This window comes from Bactrocera latifrons, unplaced genomic scaffold, assembly GCF_001853355.1.
Source record: "Bactrocera latifrons isolate USDA-ARS-PBARC rearing strain unplaced genomic scaffold, ASM185335v1 scaffold_97, whole genome shotgun sequence".
NCBI lineage: Eukaryota > Metazoa > Arthropoda > Insecta > Diptera > Tephritidae > Bactrocera > Bactrocera latifrons.
This window is the reverse complement of record NW_017537678.1, coordinates 1,122,868-1,144,637: the sequence shown is the minus strand read 5'-3', so window position 1 is coordinate 1,144,637 and position 21,770 is coordinate 1,122,868. Positions and strand designations below refer to the sequence as shown.

Sequence of the window (21,770 nt, the reverse complement as noted above, 5' to 3'; positions counted from 1 at the left end):
CGAATAGTGAACTTAACTTTGACCACAGTTTCGTTTTTGACAAGACCTTATCGAGTATATGCGTAAAAGGGGTTTCTGGAATTATTTCTATAAATATTTTATCAATACTCGCAACCTTGAAACAGTTGATTTCGTTGCACAGCTTCGAATAAGGATGTACTGCCACCTTAAAAGTATTTAAATACAATTTTTTTTAACACTATTTTTGATATTTTATTTTTTTCTCAATTTGATTTGAAAAGATTATGGATGATGTGAATACTTTCTAGTCTTGTGTAGTCTAAATTACCGGACAAGTTTTTTCATTGTAAGCCTGATAACATAAATTATTTGTTTGTTTTCTTTTTATTTGTCTTAACATTTAATACTTCTCCCCTACCTTATACAAACTCAGGGTCCTCATTGTTACTATTTCTTATAGGAATATAACGGTTAATTTTAATTATCGTAAATCTGAATTCGCTTTATATTGTGTTCATGTATAGTTCCTTTAAGGCAAATTAATCAATTAAAACCTCATCACACTTTACTCCACTCATAGAAGAACTGAAGAAATGTACCGACATGAGATGAAAGAGAAAAAATGTATGTATAATTAAATGTTCTAGCATAAAAAAAGTTAGCATAAATGGCGTTAGGTTAAAGCACCAAAGGGATTCAAACAAAAAAAAAAAAAGCTAATAGCTTCGATGACAAACGAAAATGATTAATAACGCTCTTGCATACAATTTCGCTCAGTGCGATCTCATTAATTTTGCATATCAACTTTCAACTAGCCAAATTATAGCCCGGCTCCATATGTGGGTTACATGGAACCACTTATGAATAAGCGTATGCTGATACGCATATGTGCGTGGTATTTACGCGAACATATCATTAGATTCCGCCACAGCGCAGCGCCACACGCAGAAATCGTTCCTAATTAGTTAATATGTTGATGTAGATGTTGTCGTTGGCAAGAGGCAAAGTTCGCCTGCCATAATTTCTTTTTGCATTGTTGTTGTAAAATTTGTAATTTGTTAGCATCATTTAAGTTGTTGATACGCGGTTGGAAACTTTGAAAACAGCCAACAGCAAGACCAACAACAAGCACAAAAGTGCAGAGGCAATGCGCACGATGAACTCACGTACATATATGTTACGTATACGCACACGCATCTCGCAGTGTTAAGTCGGTCGTCTGGAGATTTGTTGAAACTGAGTTTTCTGAAAGCCTGAATTGGATATATACATTCCTCCGTTAGGCTTTTTTTTCAACTGACAATACTTCTTTTATTGGTTTTCTCGAATGCGCTGAACTGTTTTAGAAATTTGGTATGGTCAAATCGGCTAGGCTGCACAAGGTTGCTTTTATATTTCGAAATTTCGCAGCACCAACCGCCGAAGACAGATAACTCTTCACCACGATCATCCGAGCTCCCAAATCTCGACTGAAACAACTGCATTTTTGAGAATCCAAAACATCGATTTGATGAGTTATTCTCCGTATTGTCCTGATTTGGCACCTATTTATATCTTTTTATTCTCGTTCGTAAAAAATAAACTAAAAGTTCGACGTTATCTCGACACCTGAAGAGAATGTTGAAGCATTCAAAAGGCATGTTTTGGAGATATCTCAATCAGTGAAGCAAAAGTGTTCCGAAAATTGGTAAAAACACACGCAAAAGTATATAGGTTTTAATGGAGAGTATTTTGAAAAATTAAAAATCGATTTTTGGTGATAAAAATGTGTTTTTGTTCTCCAATCCCGAGATACAAAGTGCCACCATCATATAAGGCCATTAAAAGGTATAAAAGATATAGGAAATAATTTTAGTTACCTTTTATACGTTTAATGGAGATGGGCTCCTAAAAATTGAATAGTCAATCCTACCGCTATTGATATTAAGAATTTTTAAAACTTTGTTTTATGAAAAAAAAATAGTCTACATATTCAATAGTTTCCCGTAGGGTCTAGTACTAGAAATAATGTTATATTTTGACTTGAAAAAAAAAACCCTAAACTAAGTCATCTAATAGTAAATATGGTTTTATAGTTCTTAAAAGTATTGCGATGAAAGCAATGATGGCAATATTTTTTATTTCAATATCTTATTTCTTGCATTGATGCTTTAAAAGGATATTTCCATTAATGAAAAGTTATATTTAAATATTTGTTCAGAGCTCCAGTATACCTCACCGGCCAATTCACCGCCTTTCTTATATACAATACATACCAAACTTAAAATATCCTAAGATTTCTTAGAAATCAATTCAGCAATGTCGTATAAATTTTTTTAAAAAATAATTTCGACTAATACAAAAACGTTATGCTATAACTTGATAACCAAAAAATTTCCAAAAAATCCACATGCCTTATCTGCGGATTTTCGCGGAAAATCATGTAACCGATATCAGAAAAGAAACATGTGGCTGACGCACCACACAGCAACCGAAACCACATTACTCAGCCGAATTCTACAGCACAATCAAACTTTTATTTTTACATAACACTCATACTAACTTATGGCACATTAGAAGCTATTTTGTATTTATATATATATATATATGAACACTTGTATGTGCATATATATTATGTTTATTTCTGTGGCAAGAAATTAATTTTTAATGAATCTTAACATCTTTGGAATTATTGACTTATAGCCGGCGGACAGGCATGTAGCAGAGTAGTCAAGAGTGCTAAGTGCTGAGTGACTGTCAGGCTGACTTTGATGAATATACGCACTTTTGTAGTTTATATGCATACATACATATATTCCAGCAAGTGGTAGCTGGCTGGTGTGAGCCGCTGCTGTTGAGCATATTCAGCCCTTGATGAAGGTCGATGGTGTTTTTGTTTTCTTAAACTTTACGTTCAAGTTGAGCCATGCTTCCATTAGAATAAGCAATTTTCCTTGCTAAAAATAAATAGCTGCCCCAAAAGAAGTAAGCATCCAAATTCGCTGCTGTTGGCACTTAGCTTGCAAGCAGTTTAGTCAAATGGTCATACTTTTTATTTGTGTTTTAAAGCGCTATGTTGACAATGTCTAAAAATTCAAAAGTGGGGACAACAACTGGTATAAATTGAATAGACCCGACAGCCAAATAGAGGCTTGAATGTGGCAAATCTGAATCTAGAAAAAATTGGTATCAATAAAATTAAGTAACGTAACAAAAACAGAAGGATGTGTAGATATTAGATAGTGGCGATACGATTTTACAACTGCTATAAATAAATTATACTCACATAAAGAAAAAGAAACTTGGTACGGGACTAATCGAAGAAATTGCTATAAAAAAGACTGTTTTATTCAATAGTGGAAATCACAAAGACTGGCATAATGAACAAAGAGAGACGGCTGTGTAGAAATTGAAGGGTGGCGAATCCAGCAAACGTCAGGTACATATATTTCCATTTTGAGAGGCTCAATTGACAAACTACTGTAAAACAAAAAAATTTTAAACTTAAAAATTTAAATACAATTTAAATGGGTATTGGAAACCTGGGCCATGAATACTGCTCGAAAACAAAGAGTTACGAAAGAAGCATATCCAAACTAAGGACAGAAGAGAAACACAGTTCTGTGTGCTTTAAGCCCTTCTGTTTAAACATCTGGTATAATTTGCTCGATTCGCCACTCTTTGACTCTTGGGCAATCGAAGGAAGCTATTGAGTATAATACGACTACGTATAGCACTTTTGACCATAATTTTTACTATTCTCTCTATAAAATCTCAAAATCCCTGTCACATATAATTTCAGATGCATACACACACATTACATAAAATCGCTTTTCACAAAACACATAGGCGATGATCTAATGTCGTATTAATACCGAAATATAACGCTTAGTACATAAGTGATATCTCACGGAAATAGTTTCAATCTCGTACTCGTTTCCTCTCCCTTTGCAATGCATGACACCTAAGCTCCGTTACAATTGAGAAAAGGTCCACAGCGGAAGTTCACAATTTCCGCAATAAGGCAAAACTAAAATAATAGTAATGGATATGAGCGGCGATAAAAATAGGAGAGGAAATGTGCAAAAAGTAAGCATGCACATCGGTGGATTAGCGCATTGCCGGGAAAGTGTTAAGCTGATAGGCGTAAAGTGTAACCGCATTCAATGCTTCGACAAGCATTATTTATTTTTAGCTGCATTAAGTACAGCCTTCAAAAGGCTGATAATGTCTAAAAATATGAAAGCGCATGATAACGGAAATGCCTTTTGAAGTAGCTTGGAAAAATTTGCCACAATACTAAAGATAAATTAACCATTGGAGTTAAGCGACAATAGAAATAAAAATATCAGTAGCACTTACTTTTACAATATTTACATTTTATTGAAGTCTTTAACACCTTCACTGTTACCTTCGTACTGTAATTAGCTAAATTTAGAAAAAGAAAAAAAGATTACCTTTCTTGGACAAAATTTGCTGGAAGTGGAGAGAAACAGGCAATTCTTGCTAATTGTTTTGAATATTCACACTGAAGACCTTTCTATTTATACATATATAAGACAAATGGGGGTCTTACAAGTCCGAAGAGGATCCTAGTTTTCGAACGATATAGTTTTTATTATTTTTATTTTTAAGAAACTTCCTTATGCTTTATGTTATTACATTTTTGGTGTTAGTCGCGCCAGTCATTGAGACTGATTCTGCATTGTGGTAAGAAGCTCTTTTAGAAACTAATATACTTAAGAATTTCTCTCATAAAAAACACAAAAAAAAACCGACTTCTACGAAGTGTAAATAGATATTTGTACCGAAATACGGTATACGCTCATGCATTTACATATAATTGGCTGCCGTTTGACATGATTTTCGCTTGCATACTTGGCACTGAGCACCCAGCAGACATTTCATTCCTTCCTTCCGTTAGCATTTTTTATTACACCCGAATTACACCCGAATTACGTACACACACACATATATGTACACATTTGGCAGAATTACGTATCACTCGTGTTTCGGTCATTTTATTACATTTCCTATTTGTACTTGTGTGTATGTGTTTGCATCTGCTTGCCAACTGTTTTATTGTCTCATCGATTCGCAAACCTAGAAATGTACACCAAAGTACACATGTCTGCTCATATGTTATTACATACATATACATATTAATACATTTCATCATTCGTGCATTCATTTATTTTTCGCTGTCCATTCATTTCACTTCCAGTGCTTTGTGTGCTGAAAACAAACGAATCGAATTTAGTGCGTCTCATTCATTCATTCATTCATTCACAAATAACGCTGTTATTGTTGTCTATACACATGCATACATACTATAATATATATACATACCAATTTACATTTGCCGTATGTATGAATGTGTGGTGTAGAAGCGATCGTGCAACCAACAAAGCGATAAGCTTTATTGTTTGTGCATTTAGCGGTGATCTAACGGAAGTGGTAGGTTTTCCTAAGTGGCTCTTATGTCCATACTTAGTTACTAATTTTGTGTAGAAGAATATACATATATATGTTTCTACTTCTCCATAATTAAAATTTTTAAAGAAGGAAGTTCTCTATTATCTAACTTTGTGGTATGAATGAAATCATAAGCAGTATTAGAATCATATTTATTTAAGAAAAATTTTGTGGTTATTTTGAAGTAGTAAAATTTATTTTGACTGCGAACTTTTTAAATAAATCAACATTATCTGATCTCGAATTATGTACGAATGCGTTGGAGAGTGGTCAAGGCAATATAAAGTGTTCCGAGAAAATAATGAGTTTTCCTCTTTTGACATTTTTCGATCCAAAAACGAATCGAAATTATGAAAATTTACTACCAAAATTCGGAGTCAGTGCCGTCAACTTTAAGAGTTATGTTAAAGGGTTTGATTCTTTTACTTTTGACACCAACTAAGATATGCCACAGAAGCTCTTTCCAAATTGATTTATTTATCATAACTCACGTATTGAGCGATATATTCGACATAGAGTCAACTGGAATAACTAAGATCATTATACATAATTGCGTATGGGTATTGCAGAATAGCATGCACGAATTTCACCCGATTTGTGCGAGAAGCTACGCCGTATCTCGTAAATTAGTTAAAATATCTTACTTGAATATATATAGTAAATTTTTACCATTTTTAAAGCTTTACTTATGGCAAGTTCTATATCTTCACTGTAGATTTAAATTTCTACATATTTAATGAAAAATTATCCCTAAAATGGTTTCCCTAAATGGTTCACATGAAAAGTAGGCTATATATATTGATATATTTTATATTATGTCCGTCCATTGTACACCCTTTAAGTATATTGATTCACATGTAAACCTGATGTACAATTTAATGCTTTGGACGTTTGTCTTTGTCGAATTAAAGTTCTTTCAGTATGCATACATATATCTTCATGAAATTCGGCATATTCGACTTTGAAATGGTTGGTCAGTAACGTTTTTAGATTTAGTTGTATATATATACCATAATATAAGAAGTGCGAAAGTGAGGGAATAAAAGCAACATCCAGCATGTAATAATCAACTCACAAGAAATTATGAAAATTGCCTGCACTCGAAGTAATGTGAAATTAAAATTATGTAATTGTAATGCTGGGAGCCTACGTTGCAACTAGCAGGTACGTATGTATGTGTGTATGTAAGTAGATTCAAAAATCAAAACAGGAAAAATTAAATAAAAATCTCACACAATACCTCTTCGTAATACAAAAACAATTTCATATGGCAATAGTGCATATTTCCGCTGTTTGTGTGCTTTTTTGTTTTGTATTTGTAGGTGTGATACTTTTGTCTCCCAAGCAGATGTGTATTGTGTTACGGTTTTACACACCCACACACAGCCACACATAAATAGAAAATGTCACGCAACGAAATAGCTAGCAAGCATTCGCTTCCCACTTCCTCCCAATTGTTGCATTTACCTCAGCGGATAACTCATACGCCGCTGCGGACGTAGTGGTAGTAAATGTGTGTACGTTTTTGTGTGTGTATGCCATGTAGTTCATTGAAGAAGTTGTGCTGAAAATTACACGGAGAAACCCAGTTTGGAATTTGTAACGGGAAAGTGGCGACAGTATTATATGTAAATGTATAATATCGGAAAAACAAATTGAATTTGCCAGCGCTCGAAAATATGTGAATGAACAATAACTAGCAGCTCAGCTGCCCAACTAACAGTTTGGGCGGGTCATAATGGTCGTCTGGGGGGCGAATGGCACTCGCTCGATTTAAAAAAAGCGCAAAAGTGAAAAAATAAACTTGTAACATGCAAGTGAGGCAATGATAAAGCTGACAGTACCCCACACGCTGTCATGAGCAATCACCGTGTAAATATATATGTACAGGTATACACAAATACACAAATAGTTGGACTTTTATCAAGTCAAGCGTGCACTGCAATAGTTAACGTATTTATTTTGCTTTTTTTTTTGGTTTTTATTTTATTTTCAAACTTTTTATTTAGTGTGGGTTTCAATATTGTCTGTTTTCTGTGCTTCGTTAGTTTATTTCTGCGACCCTACATTTCTCGAGTCACAGTTTCGTTGGTTCTGTAGGTATTGCTGTTAGTCGCTTATGGCACACATTTCTTTTTTTATTCGCTTTTATGTTGTTTAGAGCGTAATTTTGTTGGCGTTGAACTGGAAATCCGGTTTGGTGACTGCGTGTCTCCGAGGCAGCGGGTACTTTGCCGCTGCGCGACTCGCAGACGCGTGTCTTTTTGACATTGTGCTAATGCTATCGATCTAATTTAATGTGTTTTGGTTATTTTTTGGGTTTGCTATTTTGTTCTTTTGGTTCAAGAAGCTGTATGAATGAAGTAACTACTCATGAATCTCATTGAAGCTCAATGCCTCCAACGTACTAGTCACATACATATGTATGTGTTTTTATTTTAGTTATTTCACTTCATTCTTTTTCTTTTATTGATTTTGTTAATTGAGATTTTGTATTTACGATTTGCTTGCATGCTTTTTTATGAACTCATCAACTGAAGGCTAACAAGCTGTAATCACAACTTAAAATTTCGATTATATTTATGTTTGCTATGTCTTTTACTTTCTTCAGAAACACATTATACAAATATATAAGTATGTATGTACTCGTTCAGTTTAGGCGACTATTAAATAATGATGACATGTACACTTATTGTGTTCGATTCGCCATGCATTGGAGACTGTATATCGAAGAAATTCTACCTCTATATATATATTTTTTTTTTTACATTTCTGAGAGTAATTTGTTATATCAACCATTCACGATGGTCCAACTGGTTTTTCATGAAAAGAAACTGGGGGCATTGCAGGCGTGGTTCATTACACTTTAATAGGAATTAAAGTGAACTTCGAATTGCAGCCTTTGAATATTTAATATCCTTTAAATGGCATTGGTATGTATTATTAAGGTCTGCACGAGATGATTACAAATACAAGCAATAAATAATAAGTAAATACTAGTGATAAGTTATTTGTCCAGAATTTCATATTTCCGCTAAAGAATTGCACTTGTTCAAACTTTAGAAGATCAAATATATGCTGAATTCTGAGAATTTGAGTTTTAGGAAACTTAAAAATTTGCATTAATCTCATAAGAAAATTGGTGTGGTTTTCAAAATTGTTGAAATTGAAAAATCAGTTATGTCTACGTTCCATACCTTTTGGCGGAAAAAACTATTATGTAAAAAACATCTACAGAAACTAACTCAAATTTGAATTTCTTCTTCTGCATTAGCCCTATTTTTTTGTATTATTGGGGAGTTAAAGAAAAACAAAACAACAACACGCAAGCAAGTTCACTCAAATTTTTTAGAAACTCAAAGATGAGAACTTGTTTTAAAATTCAAACTTTCACAGAATACAGAAAAATTGATAGGTACGATTTTGACACCAATTATAATGGCCACACCAGTTTACGGAATAGAGAATATTTCGTTTCTAAATCTCATGTTAATGAAAAAAATAAAAATAAAGAAATTAAAATTAAAATTAAAAGATAAAATGAAAATCAGTTATTATTATTGGCGAATCAAAATTATGCGAAAAGTTGTTTTGTTAATGTTTGACGGCAGTGTCATACCTTTAGGCTTCTCTTAAGCCATCCACTACTAATTTCTTCAAAATCGAGACACTACCACCAAAAACAGCAAGAATGGAGCTTCCAAACAGCCAACCAAGGTGTAAGCGCCAATTAAAAATAAACATACATACATATGTACGGTTATTGATATATAATTATGTTCGGCTATGATTATGACGAGCAGCTTTTAGGCAAAAGTGTCTCTGCACCGTCTCTCAGATGTGTTTAAATTTCTATTTTGCCGCTTTTTGAGTGACAGCGCAGTAAATAAATAAACACGCCGCTCAACTTAGCCGCCACTGCGAAGGTATATTTACTGGCGTATAAAAAATTCCATTCGCATACCAAAGAAATATTTCGAAATACGAACGCATAACAAACGTACATACATTTATAGAGTATGAGCTCTAAATTCTATTTCTAAACATACTCACATACATACCTGTTTATTTAAAAATGTGTTTAAAAACATTGCAAAAATAGCAAATGTCACTCAAATTTGAACTTTTTAAATTTCTAAATATAGATTAAAAGCGCTTTCAACGTATTTTGTAGTGAATATATAGAAACAGCATTAGACTTGATTTTCATTATACCTAAGAAATACCCGAATTTATGTTTAATTTTTCGATTAGGATGAGGACTTTTGTGACTAGAAATTATTACTACCCGAGATCCGGAAAATTATTAAAAACAACCTGGACAATTATTATTGAAATGATCTTAAACACTTATGTACGTACTTCTAAAAAAGCACTCTAATTTTTCTACTATTTCTCCTATCTTTATATTATTGTGGGCAAATAAGATACACGAAAAAAAGCAATTATATTAATTTGTAAATTCGAGCAATTCTATAAGTCAATAGAATAACAACATAACTGTAACTTCGTGCCTTGCACACAAAATAAGAAAGTGGCCCTTAAAGCACTTTATACATAACGGATGCTTTTAGAGATCTGGAAATTTAATTTTTTATTAAGCACAAATGAATAAAATTTTTAAGGAGTTTCTCTGGTGAAAATAGCAATTTTTCAAGAACTTTTTCTCATATACTACTAGCAAAGAAATTCTAAAATTTGTGGAAAAAATGTTTTAAACTCTGCCATTGCGACGCTATTTCTGGTGACCCCTGGGATAACTCCTTACAGGATCATTTAAAGTGAAAAAATACGCGTTTTAGTTAAAACTCTAACTTAGAACTTGCACGAAAAAAAAACTGAGATTTGTTTTTTAGTAGATATTTTTTACAAACAACAAATTAATATTTTAGTAAAGATATCGTCTCGAGCGCTCATGTTGAGAATGGAAATAAATGACAATATTCTAAACGTATTGTCGAGTTTAATAAAATAATAAAAAAGCGATATTTTGAAACCCGTAAATGGAATAAATATTATATAATTTATAGACTCCCTTACCATCTTATCGGTACTATTTTTCACCACCGTTGCCGGTATATTAGGCATTTTTTGTTCTAGCAGGCTTATCAACCAGGTTCGTTTAATCTGTCGCAACCCCCCAAAATGTGGTGGTCTAACAGAATCAAATAATATACCTTATGTGGCATTTCATTTTCCCATTCTTGACCCGGTTCATTTATTAAAGCGCGCGGTAAATATCGGTATTATCGTAAGCTTTGTCCAGTGGAACCATTTATTTTAAAGGCCAACCGAGTCCTTGACATTCAAACCACTCTAAGCAGTAACTTTTTCTGACTGCAAAGCAGTCTGGTGGCGCTCTTCAGTATAATTCGCATTTCAAATACGGCAATTCGGATTACTTATGTTATCTTAACAACAAATATCAAAAACACATAAATATCAATAACATAACTAAACTTTGGCAGCTGGTTTGGTCTATGTATAAGAAATTAAATAGGTCTAAAATGTAAGTATAGACTTACAAATAGACTTACACATACTTATACGTATGTAGTACATGTTTAGTAAGCAGAAACCTTATTCTACTTAACTGGTCTGTGGGAGTCTGTCCTGGCTTCTGTGGAAAACAGAGATATGCAAATGCCCATTAGCAAACAGAAATTCAATTATGAAAATGACCTACGCACCAATATACCAGTACCAAGTATAAATGATTTTAATTATATATAAATGCTCACATACACACATATCCAAATACGTATACATACATGTATGTGTAGGTGTGTACTTTATTAATTGTTTAAATGCAATTAGTCCCAATACTGGGAGAGTGTCTGCGACGGGAGTGTGCAAACGCTTACCATAAATAGCCACATAAGCCTCGAATGCTGTCGGTTATGTAGCCTCTGTATATACTCGTATATACAATATACATATATTATTGTTATTTCCGGCAAACGAATGTTGTTATTATGCATACATACACTTTAATGTTTAGTACATCCTCTGTATGCATAACAACGCCTATCTGTTTGTAAACAGGGTGCTGGACACCTTTTGATGCAAATCAGATAATTGTGCGGCGTTATCTTAAAGGTTCGTTAAACAATTTGTGGAATTTTTTTTTCTTATTTTAAGGTGGCACCAAAGGGTTTCCGAATGACGCCACTCTTTTATTATTTAAGTGATTCACACTTCCAACTCCTCTTTTGGTGAATTTGGCGTATTTTTAGGGAATTATGTTAAATTGGATGAAAAAATATTTTAGTTTCATAGCCATCTATGCTTTCCCAATTTATGTTGTTGTACTAAAAGACTTCATTTTGGACCTAATATATATTTTTTTCTTAATTTGAAACTTTTCAAAGTGTATTGACTAACCATGAATGGGAATACCACTAATATTGGGTTCCTCAAAGAATTGAGGTATTTTGTTAGATTGCAAAGACTTCGAAATGTTATCAAATCTAATGAGTTGTTAAATTCTTCTTAATCGGGTCGGTTTGACTTGGGTGCGGTCACTGGCGATCTTATGAAAAGTAATCGGTTTTGATCGAAATGTTTATGTTATGAAATTTGTGAGGCGAATTTTTGCTATAAAATCTAATAACATTAATATAACTGATTTTCGATCGACGTCTGACAACACTTTTCTTTAGATAAGAAAATCTTTCCCATCAATCAATCCCATTTAGAGACCCAGCATTCATTATTAGATAATATTCGACCGAATAGATTACGTTCACTACGCAGTGAAGACAATAGAGTAGCCGTAGCTGAGAGTGTACCCGAAGACGGTGGAGAGTCGATTCAGCGCCGTCCGCAGCAACTCGGGCTGACGTATGGAACAACTTTGGGGCATTTTACCCCGAGATCTTAAATTGAAAGCGTACAAAATACATCTCGGACAAGAACTGAAGCCTCTCATTTTCGAGCCCCATTTTTTTTCAGCTATGAGTCCCATTTCTGTTAAAATGAATGTAAACAAGCACTTGAGACGAAGAGCAAGAGATTCAAGATCTGCCATTTCAGCCCGGAAAAAAACGATTTGGTGTGACTTGTGGGTCGGGAGAATGATTCCGTTAAGAACATAAGCGTCAATGGGGACCGTTATCGCGCCATGATAACCTACTATTTCGTACTTGAAATAGATGCTCCTGATCTTAGCGACATTTAGTTTCATCAAGGCGGCGCCACTTCTCACACAACGCACTTATCAACAAGAACACTTGGAAGTTCCGATAATTTCACGTTTTGGGCCGGTCCTCCAAGACTGTGTCCTCCAAGACCGTGTAAAGCTTAAAGGGTCGATTCATGCCTTGAGCTTAATATCCAGCTCTCAAGAAATGTAAAAACTTCAAATAAAAAACGCTTAGGAAACGGTCAAGAAACTTTCCTGCGATAAATTTGCTTGTGCTAGTATGCAGCTCTAAAGTAATCTAGTACTGATTTTTAATAGTTTTTTATGGCAAACCTGGTTTTGCGAAGAGACATCAAATCAACAATTGTTTCTTGAATGAAATTCGAAGTAATCATTAAATTCATCATAAATTAGTGAAATTCATTATTATGAAGTATTTTTCATTTTGTAATGTTGTACAAAACTTACCAATCATCAACAACATTAATTAAATCGCAATGAAAATATTTATGTTACTTCACACATACATACATACATACATACCTACAGAATACGCACAAAGTATATTTTCTTTGTTTATTCTCTCTTGCTCTTCTAATGTGGATCATTCACAATGCGTAACCAGCTGTCAAACTTATTTGAGAAATAATGTATTTTTTTTTTCTTGAGCAATTACTTGAGAGCAGGATAACAACTTTTAGAGTAAAAACTCGCGGGTGTCATTTGCCAGTTACTAGCCGAAAAGCTTGAAAAAGTCACCGAAAATTGGACTCAACATTCCACAGTAAATTTGAAGCTTAATTAGGGAACTTCGCAATGATTCACCCTTTATATATATGTAGATGAAATCAATTAATTCAGCTGTCAGGAACAAAGTAGTGTTCGAATGAAATTGCTTGAAAAGCGCCACCTTTGAAGCTATAAAAGTATGGACTTGTTTGTTTGTACCTGTATATGTCCATATGTACATTTCCTCGAATAGGTAAACAAATGCGTTTCTGACCCGCAACAAAACACGTGTGTTTTCAATGTGTATTCCCATTAGACACATTTGTGCGGGTGGCGCACACTTCCGGCCCGACCGGAAGTGCAGGCCCTATACCGATATGCTACAGAAATAAATATGATTGTATAAATGTAAACAGACGGTTGACTAAAGCGCTAGAAGTGGTGGCATAAAGAGCGATTCTTCAATGAAACCCGCTTATGACGCATTATCAACGCGAAATGATACAATGTAAAAATAAAACTGAGATATAATGAATGCAAAGTGTAAATGGCGAAACAGCAAAACAACTGTGAATTTCACGCTACAACGTGATCGGTAATATGTGATTTGTGAATGACTGCTGGACGCTGTAAGCTGGGTGGCAGGTGGCTAAGCAGATAGCCAAGTGATCCACTGACCAGCTGTATGTATATACGAGGGCCGTGCGATAATGACGATTAATTCACGGTATATTCACCATTTAGCTCGATATACTTAATATAGTGAAACTCCTTTTATGCGTCCACAAAGCAATGACTGCAAGTTTACCAAACTTGGCAACGGCCGATAAAATAGTCTTCGTCTTCTTTTTGAAAGTACATAGAAATGAATGAAAATGTAGTGCAAACGTCTCAGTATTAAATATTTTATGGAAAATATGACCCACGTATAGTTTTCAGATGCATAAATGCTTTCTCGGGTATTTTCATTTGGCGTTCTGTCTATACGAAGTCGTGAACTTTTGTCACGTTAAATTCAGTTTTGATGGTACCATCGAATAAGCAAAGTCACGATATGCAGCATCCAAGCTATCTTCAATTTCATTGCGCGCTTTCCCTCCCAAAATCAAGAATAAAATTTCTAAAATTCGCTAACATGACCCTTTCCAACTGTGGCCGAAACAGAAAAGCGATTTCAATACGGCTGAAATTTCGACATTAGCCGTGTACGAGAATGAACTGCAAGATAATACTATTCTCTTGGGTTAGTGGCGCCAAGGGTGAAGCTAAGCACTTATCGGGCTGCCCTCGCGCTTTATGTATGTTCCCATATGTGTGTCGGAGCACAATGTGCCGGACAGTCATCGGTTTGTGGCTAAAATTACTTTAAATGTGCCAATGAATGAATTAGCATTTGTCTGGAACACACACACACACATTCACGCATGCTCACCGACATCTGGTACATGTTCTAGCGCACTTGCGCACGAGCTTGAATGAATGCGCGCGTTCATGGCTCACAGCAAACGCGTTATTTGCACGCTTTATTCTCAAAAACAATACTCTTCATACAATTAAATAAATAAGCTGCAACAACAACCCAATTGTTCGCAATTTTTTTTACGCTAATTTAGCATCGCATTTCAATTGCTGTTTGCATGCTTGCGTGTATGTGTGGGTCTGAGTTTGTGGATTTGACGTGATTTTATTCGAATTCGGTTTGGAAGTCAGCGAAACTGCGGCGGCACACAAGCGCATCCGAGTAGTGAAAAAGCGCGGAAATGCTAAAAAGAATTTTCAAACTAAATACATATGTATGTGTGTATATATGTATACGCATTCGCTTATGTGCATGTCTGAAGCACGAAACTGGTGTGCAGCTTGTCGTTGCTGCCTGTTCCACTTAAAAACATGCAAATGATGTCAGCGCAGCCGTCTCAATGGCGAGCGCTTGCCTGCAGTTTCCCGCTCCAAATATATATAGTATGTATGTATATGAGAAATCGTATAATATAATTAATGAAAACATGCTTGGCAGTTTTTATTTGAAGATGTACATATATCAAGCATATATCAAGGTGGTTTGAGTTGTTGAGTTGCACAGTATACTCTGGATATATGTATGCGCTTTCAACAATGCAGGCAAGAGTGTTCAGGTTACTGGCTATTGTTCTACCATGTTTTTATTGCTAACATACATAATTATAATTTTTTAACAATTTCGTAAGCCACAGTCTCAAGTTTCAAAACAATAACTCTTTATAGAGTAAAATATGCATATAACATCATAATTTTGGCACAATACAATGTGCGACAAAACTAAAGCACGAAATAGTTTTATGATTGAGAAATTTATGAATTCTAGTATTTGGGTGCGTATCCATTAACTGTCAGTACAGCTGCACATTGGCGAGGCATGGACTCAATTAATTTATTTAATATGTCGCACAAAATGTTTTTCCAAGCTTCCTTTACTTGTATGAATAAAGCGTCCTGATTTTACGACTCACGTCTGATTTTTCAATCTACAATTTCCCATAGTTTATCTGAGTTTGAGTTCTGGCCACTTCAAAATCCCAATTCTGTTATAATGTTCTGAAGAATATTTTTATACATAAATTTGTTCATTCTACCATAGATATGATGTATTAGCCCTATTCCAAGAATCCCACACTAGTACATTGCCTCCTCCGTGTTTCACCATGCCTGTTCTGAAACGTGGATTGTGGCTTTGTTCCTTCGATCTGCGTACCATCTCCAAGGCATCTGAAGCTTTCATATTAAACTTCGATTCGTCGGAAAGAAGGAAAGAAGTACAGTTCGCCATTTTGTAACCTCCTAATCTATGCATAACCTCGCGAATTAAATTGTTGAATGATTCTAAAAACTATTCAACATTCTCATAGATTATAATGATTATCAAAGGCAAAACTTAAAGACACTAAAATAAATTTAGAATGTGATAAAGAAAAGTAGACATAATCGTTCAAGAAAATATTTGAAATCAAATAAGTAATAACTGAGAGAATAGTATTTACTTTGATACTATCCATTTCAAATTAAATATTTGTCATCTCGCATTATAGAGAGAACAAAAGAAGTTAGGCAAATCGAACAAAATTTTGTTTCTTTTCATTCTAACCTCATAATAGTACAACCAAAAGAAATATATCGGTATACAGTGGATTCCATAAATACTCCACCTGAGCTTATATCAATATAATATTCCTTTAATATAAATGTTTTAAGAGACTCTCTTCAAGTTCGGGCGAGTGCTTGAATAACTGGGCTCTAATACAAATAATATCAATTAGTTATACTACCGATAAAGCCTATTTTAATGTAAATGACAGACTGCAAGTCTTAATCTATCATCTTCTACCTTAATTTGTCCGAACTAGATTTCGCCCAAAAGGGCTTGCTGGGTAAACATTGACATTTACCGACATACAAACAGATGGACGGCTACAAACCGACGATGCTCGCAGCAAGTGGGCATTGTTTTCGCTCGTGGGTGTATAATAAGTGAGTTTTCACGTTGGCGGAAATGCAAATATAAAAACTCAAAAGGTCAGTGGGTTGAACAAAACACACACAAAACAACAATGACGTCAACTGCAGTTTTTCCCTTAAGTAATTATAAAGCACGTTACATATTTTTCGGAACTCTGCGAATTACAGTCGCAATGACGACTTATTATTCCTATAAAGCGTTATTTAGTAAAAATGAAGTGTTCGGTCCCTGAAATAACCGTAATGTCAATCGCAATTTATTAGCTCATATGTATTGTTTGTTTTTCCTCCTAAAATTCATTAATTAGAGTTATGTTCTCTTTTCTTATAATCCATTACAGATGGTTTTTCAAGTTTCCGTCAGGCATTTCCCGAGTGGTGTGAGGATGACAGTGCACAAAACAAAGAAATGGAATCTAGTCACAGCACACAGGCCGATCAATTAATGGGACTGAGGTATGTTGTGCCAGTTTGAAGCTGAAGTTGCGCAATGTTTTCAAGTGAAAGTCAATAATATGCCTTCTGTTTTTCTCTTCCACAGATCCTTGCGAATATCAACACCCCATTCAGATTCCACCTGCAGTAGTTCCACGGAATCTTCCGATTGTGAGAGCACCACACATCACAATATCAATGAGGCACCTGTGGAGATCATTCCAGGCCTATTTCTTGGCAATGAGTCGCATAGTTGTGATTCACGTGCATTACAAAAGTACAATATTAAGGTGAGTTCAGATAAAAGAGTGATGTGAGTAAGGAAACTTTCAGGCAGAGATACCAATCATCTAAAACTGTTAAAAAAATGCAATAGATTAGATAAATAGAATTAAGAAAATTTTTCTGAAATTTTAAAATCGTATATTTTATATAAAAAGTTTACATTGAAGAATTGATGAATAATTATGTTATGTATGGTTTCTTCAGCTTATTTCGGTATTACTACATATGAAATTTCATAAACTATTAGACAGTAAGTAAGGGCTAAGTTCGGGTGTCACTGAAAATTTCATACTCACGCAATTTGAAAATAAGAAAGGCTACTTTCAGGCATTGCTCTTTTAAAAAATGTAAAACAATCCAACACGCATTATGCCTAGAAACCGAATGAATTACAATCACTTAGTTTCATTACTACATTTTGCGTTTCAGAAATATGAATATTAGTCTTTTTTAAATCAAATTAAATAATTATTGGATCGATATCGCACATCTTCTTCTTACGAATTAACAAAAGCGCGCCAGTCGTTTCAACTGTTGCTATTTTTTTCTCGGACACTCCTTGGGCCGACTCACCAAATTTTGTCATCGTCTATGCCTCTACACGAAATAGCAAGACAAGAATGATGAGGGAATTTTAGAGTTTGGTCTTTGTTCATCGGGAGAGAACTTTAAATTTCAATTGCCTATTCAGTCTAAAGAAGCACATGTTGGCAAGAGTGATTCTCCGATGCATTTCAAGGCTAATATTGTTTTTGTTGATGATGGTTCCAAGGCGAAATTATCTACGACTTCAAAGTCATGACTTTCACCAGTGATTTCGCACATTTTCGACACTGAACTATAGTATATCCAATATTATGCTTTCCCTTTGTATTTACCGAAAAGTGCGATATAAAGCCAACCGGAAATTTGATATTTTTATTTCATTCTATTTCATTTTGTGCAAGAAGACTATTATTAGAAGGAGTCTTTTTCTGTGTTGTCAAATTTATTTCAACATAACCGTTATATAGTATGCCGAGTGGAAGTTATTACCATTTTCACAGCGTAAGAACACGTACTGAAAAGATTTTTTCTCAGCAAGTTTGACCGATTGTGCTTCAACAGGTTGGAAAACATGAACATTAAGCAAGTTAGGGGCGTGGCCACGTTTAAAAAGGTTTTTGTCCGAAAGTGGCTAATACGATCTCCTGCACCCAATTACACTTTTGTATAATCATAAACAATCAATCAGTTCCAAGAACAATCCTCATGTCGTACTCCGTAATCAAGGATGCGTTTAAATACCCTCAACTCATGAGGAAGATATCATTTGGATTTCAAATCTTAATCAAATTATGTTATGATTGGCCTTTGATATCGTATTTAATATATTCTTAATAAACTCTGTAATGTAGTCAATAATAAACTGTGCTTTCTTTCCAGTATGTCTTAAACGTCACACCGGATCTTCCAAACGTCTTCGAGTCCTCCGGCGACATTCAGTATTTACAAATTCCAATAACTGATCACTATTCCCAAGATCTGGCCATGCATTTTCCAGCTGCCATCCGATTTATAGGTAAGTATACGCGACCCATTCCTCATAAATATGTTTTGACAATTACTTTAATTTCCCTTGCAGAAGAAGCACGCTCCAATAACGCCGCCGTGCTTGTACACTGCCTAGCCGGTGTCTCCCGCTCGGTCACTGTGACGCTCGCCTATCTCATGAAGACGCGCACACTCAGCCTCAACGACGCATTCACGCTGGTGCGCGACCGCAAACCAGACGTCGCACCCAACTTCCATTTCATGGAGCAGTTGCATTCATTCGAACGTAAACTGCGTCCAGCTGGCGACGGTAGCGGTGGCAATGGTGACAACGAGTGCACTGCCATGGATGAGAGTGGCGGTGGCGGTAGCGGTGTTAGTGTGCCCTCATGCACCGCCCAGGCGAATTTAGGCAGCACTTTGATGGCCGGCCGCTGTGCTGGCGATATGGGTTCGAAATTCACATGCAATTGCATAGCAACGGACTGCAAGTGTATGCAGACGGGTGGCTACATGGCGCAACTGGCTAAGGCGGCGACCGGTGTGTCACCCGATTCGGGTATTGAATTCGATCGGTGGACGCCGACTAGCGATACGGGCCTGAAATGAGATCAACTTGTGGGAAAAAGTTTCGTGTTGCCGCCGAGTATTGTGGAGCCGCCAGTGGCGCACAACGCCGACAATGTGTCACCAGCTTCGACTACCTCCTCCTCCACATCGACAACAACCACGGCAGAGGCGGTGTCGGTGGTCGAAGTGGTGCCGACCGTCGACGAACGATAAAAGGCAGCGACGAGGCGTGCAGAAAGGGGCACAGAGGCGGACACACTGCTATTGGTCGTTGAGATGGTGTGTCGCAAGCACGCGAAACTTTTTTCCTACAGGTCTGGTGGTGGAGCCAAAAACAACAACAAATGAAACTACAAAAGTAGCAAAAACGGTAAGCCGAAGGCGGCCAAATCGTATAAACCATACAAACAAACATTTATCACAAAGCAGCGACAAAATATATACATACCTATGTTGTTTGCTAACCTTTTTTTTTATAAAAATTAGCCTATATAATGAATATCGTTTTGTATTTAAATATAAAATTAATTTTTAAAATTATTTGCTTACTTTTATATGTAAGTCGCATAACTTTTTAGATGGACATCAAAGAAAATAGAACAAATAACGGTTATTTAATGTTTAGCTGTACAAGTATTTATAAAATACCAGCTTCGCACACATTACATAACATATACCAACAAAAATCATCGCAAACATAATTATTATAAACATAAGGTGATCAACTGAAGAATAAACAAATATTCGAAGATAAAAATAATAATCCAAGAGTAATCTGTACCAAAAGCATTCAAGCATAAATTTACAAATCTTTAATATTTTAATTTTTTTTATAATTTTGTATTCAAATGAACTGTAACACAAATCCCACAATCTAGCTTAAGCCAGTAATGTACGTATATACATTGTTATGTTAAGTTTTGTACGTAACGTAGGCAAAAACTTCATGCTAATTAACGTCAGTAAGACATACAAATTACAACAACAAAACCTAATTCTTGATTTATGTCAAAGCACAAGGAGCTGCATTCACAAACATACACACACTTACATATATACATATATATATATAACCACACCTACAAATCTACCCAATATTCATACAAAGTAATTACAAGTTAAGGAAGTTACAAATTTACATATTGTAAAGTGTATTTTATATATACATATATATGTATATATTGTATATGTATATATATGTGGAAGCAATACAACAAATGTTTGTAGCATAAAGTCACGGAGCCAAGGCGAATGAAAATGTGTAATTTAGGTTCAGCAAGTAAACAATGAAGTGAACTAATTAATTTATTAATTAATTAATGCATAACGATTCAAATTACAACTTATATTAAATATTGTTAAATAATAAAAACTCTTTTTGAAAGAAAATGCAAACTTTTTGCCAAAATAATATTATAACACAAATTTACTGAATTTTATTTCGATTAATTTTTTTGTTTTAATTTAATTGTATTTTTTTCAGCTTTCACTTATGAGAATTTAATTTCCATTGAAAATGATAATGCGATTCTTAGGAACGATCCCTCAGGTGGTTAATATGATTTTTTTCGGGCCCATGGAAGTAAATGCAAGTATAGGAGTTAATTATACTAAAGAATCTTACCGATTCCATACTTTGAAGTAAACATTTTGTCAGCTATAGTCTTCAGATTATAACAGTGCTGTTGGATTCTTGCCATAGGTGGTAATAGTGTTACGAATAGTAATACTTGCGACCTGAAACTTAAGTTCATTTAAACTCAAAATTAATGTCCAATAAGAGAATGACATTTTAAAAACAATAACAAAGAATTCTTTCATATCCAAGTCGATACTTGGTTATATGCCTTGAGCATTCTCCCGATTTTAGCATTTCTTTATATCCTGCAGATAATTTTTTGTATAGTTGCCGGGCAGTGGATGCCATATTCGCGCTAATACGCATACATAATATGGGTGGTCAAAAATGATTTCTAATACTAAGGCAATTGGCGAACTTAATTTAAGTACTTCTTTCTTAAAAACAATGTCCTTTTAGCTTTTTTTTATTTTATTTATAACTTAGAATTAATATTATTGCGAATAATAAAACGTCCTCCTAGAGAGATATTGGCCAAATATTGTACGCCAAAACATTGATATCAAATTGTTTAAATAAAACATGCAA

General features: G+C 34.8%; 1 protein-coding gene across 1 annotated transcript in view; it reads left to right on the top strand.

Annotated features, from left to right (window-relative positions):
* LOC108977911 (dual specificity protein phosphatase Mpk3) overlaps window positions 1-20,080 on the top strand; it is a 68,345-nt gene extending 48,265 nt beyond the window's left edge. The window contains exons 2-5 of the mRNA XM_018947885.1: window positions 17,122-17,236; window positions 17,322-17,505; window positions 18,926-19,061; window positions 19,125-20,080. Of these exons, the coding sequence (XP_018803430.1) occupies window positions 17,122-17,236; window positions 17,322-17,505; window positions 18,926-19,061; window positions 19,125-19,642 (953 nt within the window). The 3' untranslated portion in view covers window positions 19,643-20,080. The remainder of the gene's footprint in view (window positions 1-17,121; window positions 17,237-17,321; window positions 17,506-18,925; window positions 19,062-19,124) is intronic.
* Window positions 20,081-21,770: the final 1,690 nt, after the last annotated feature.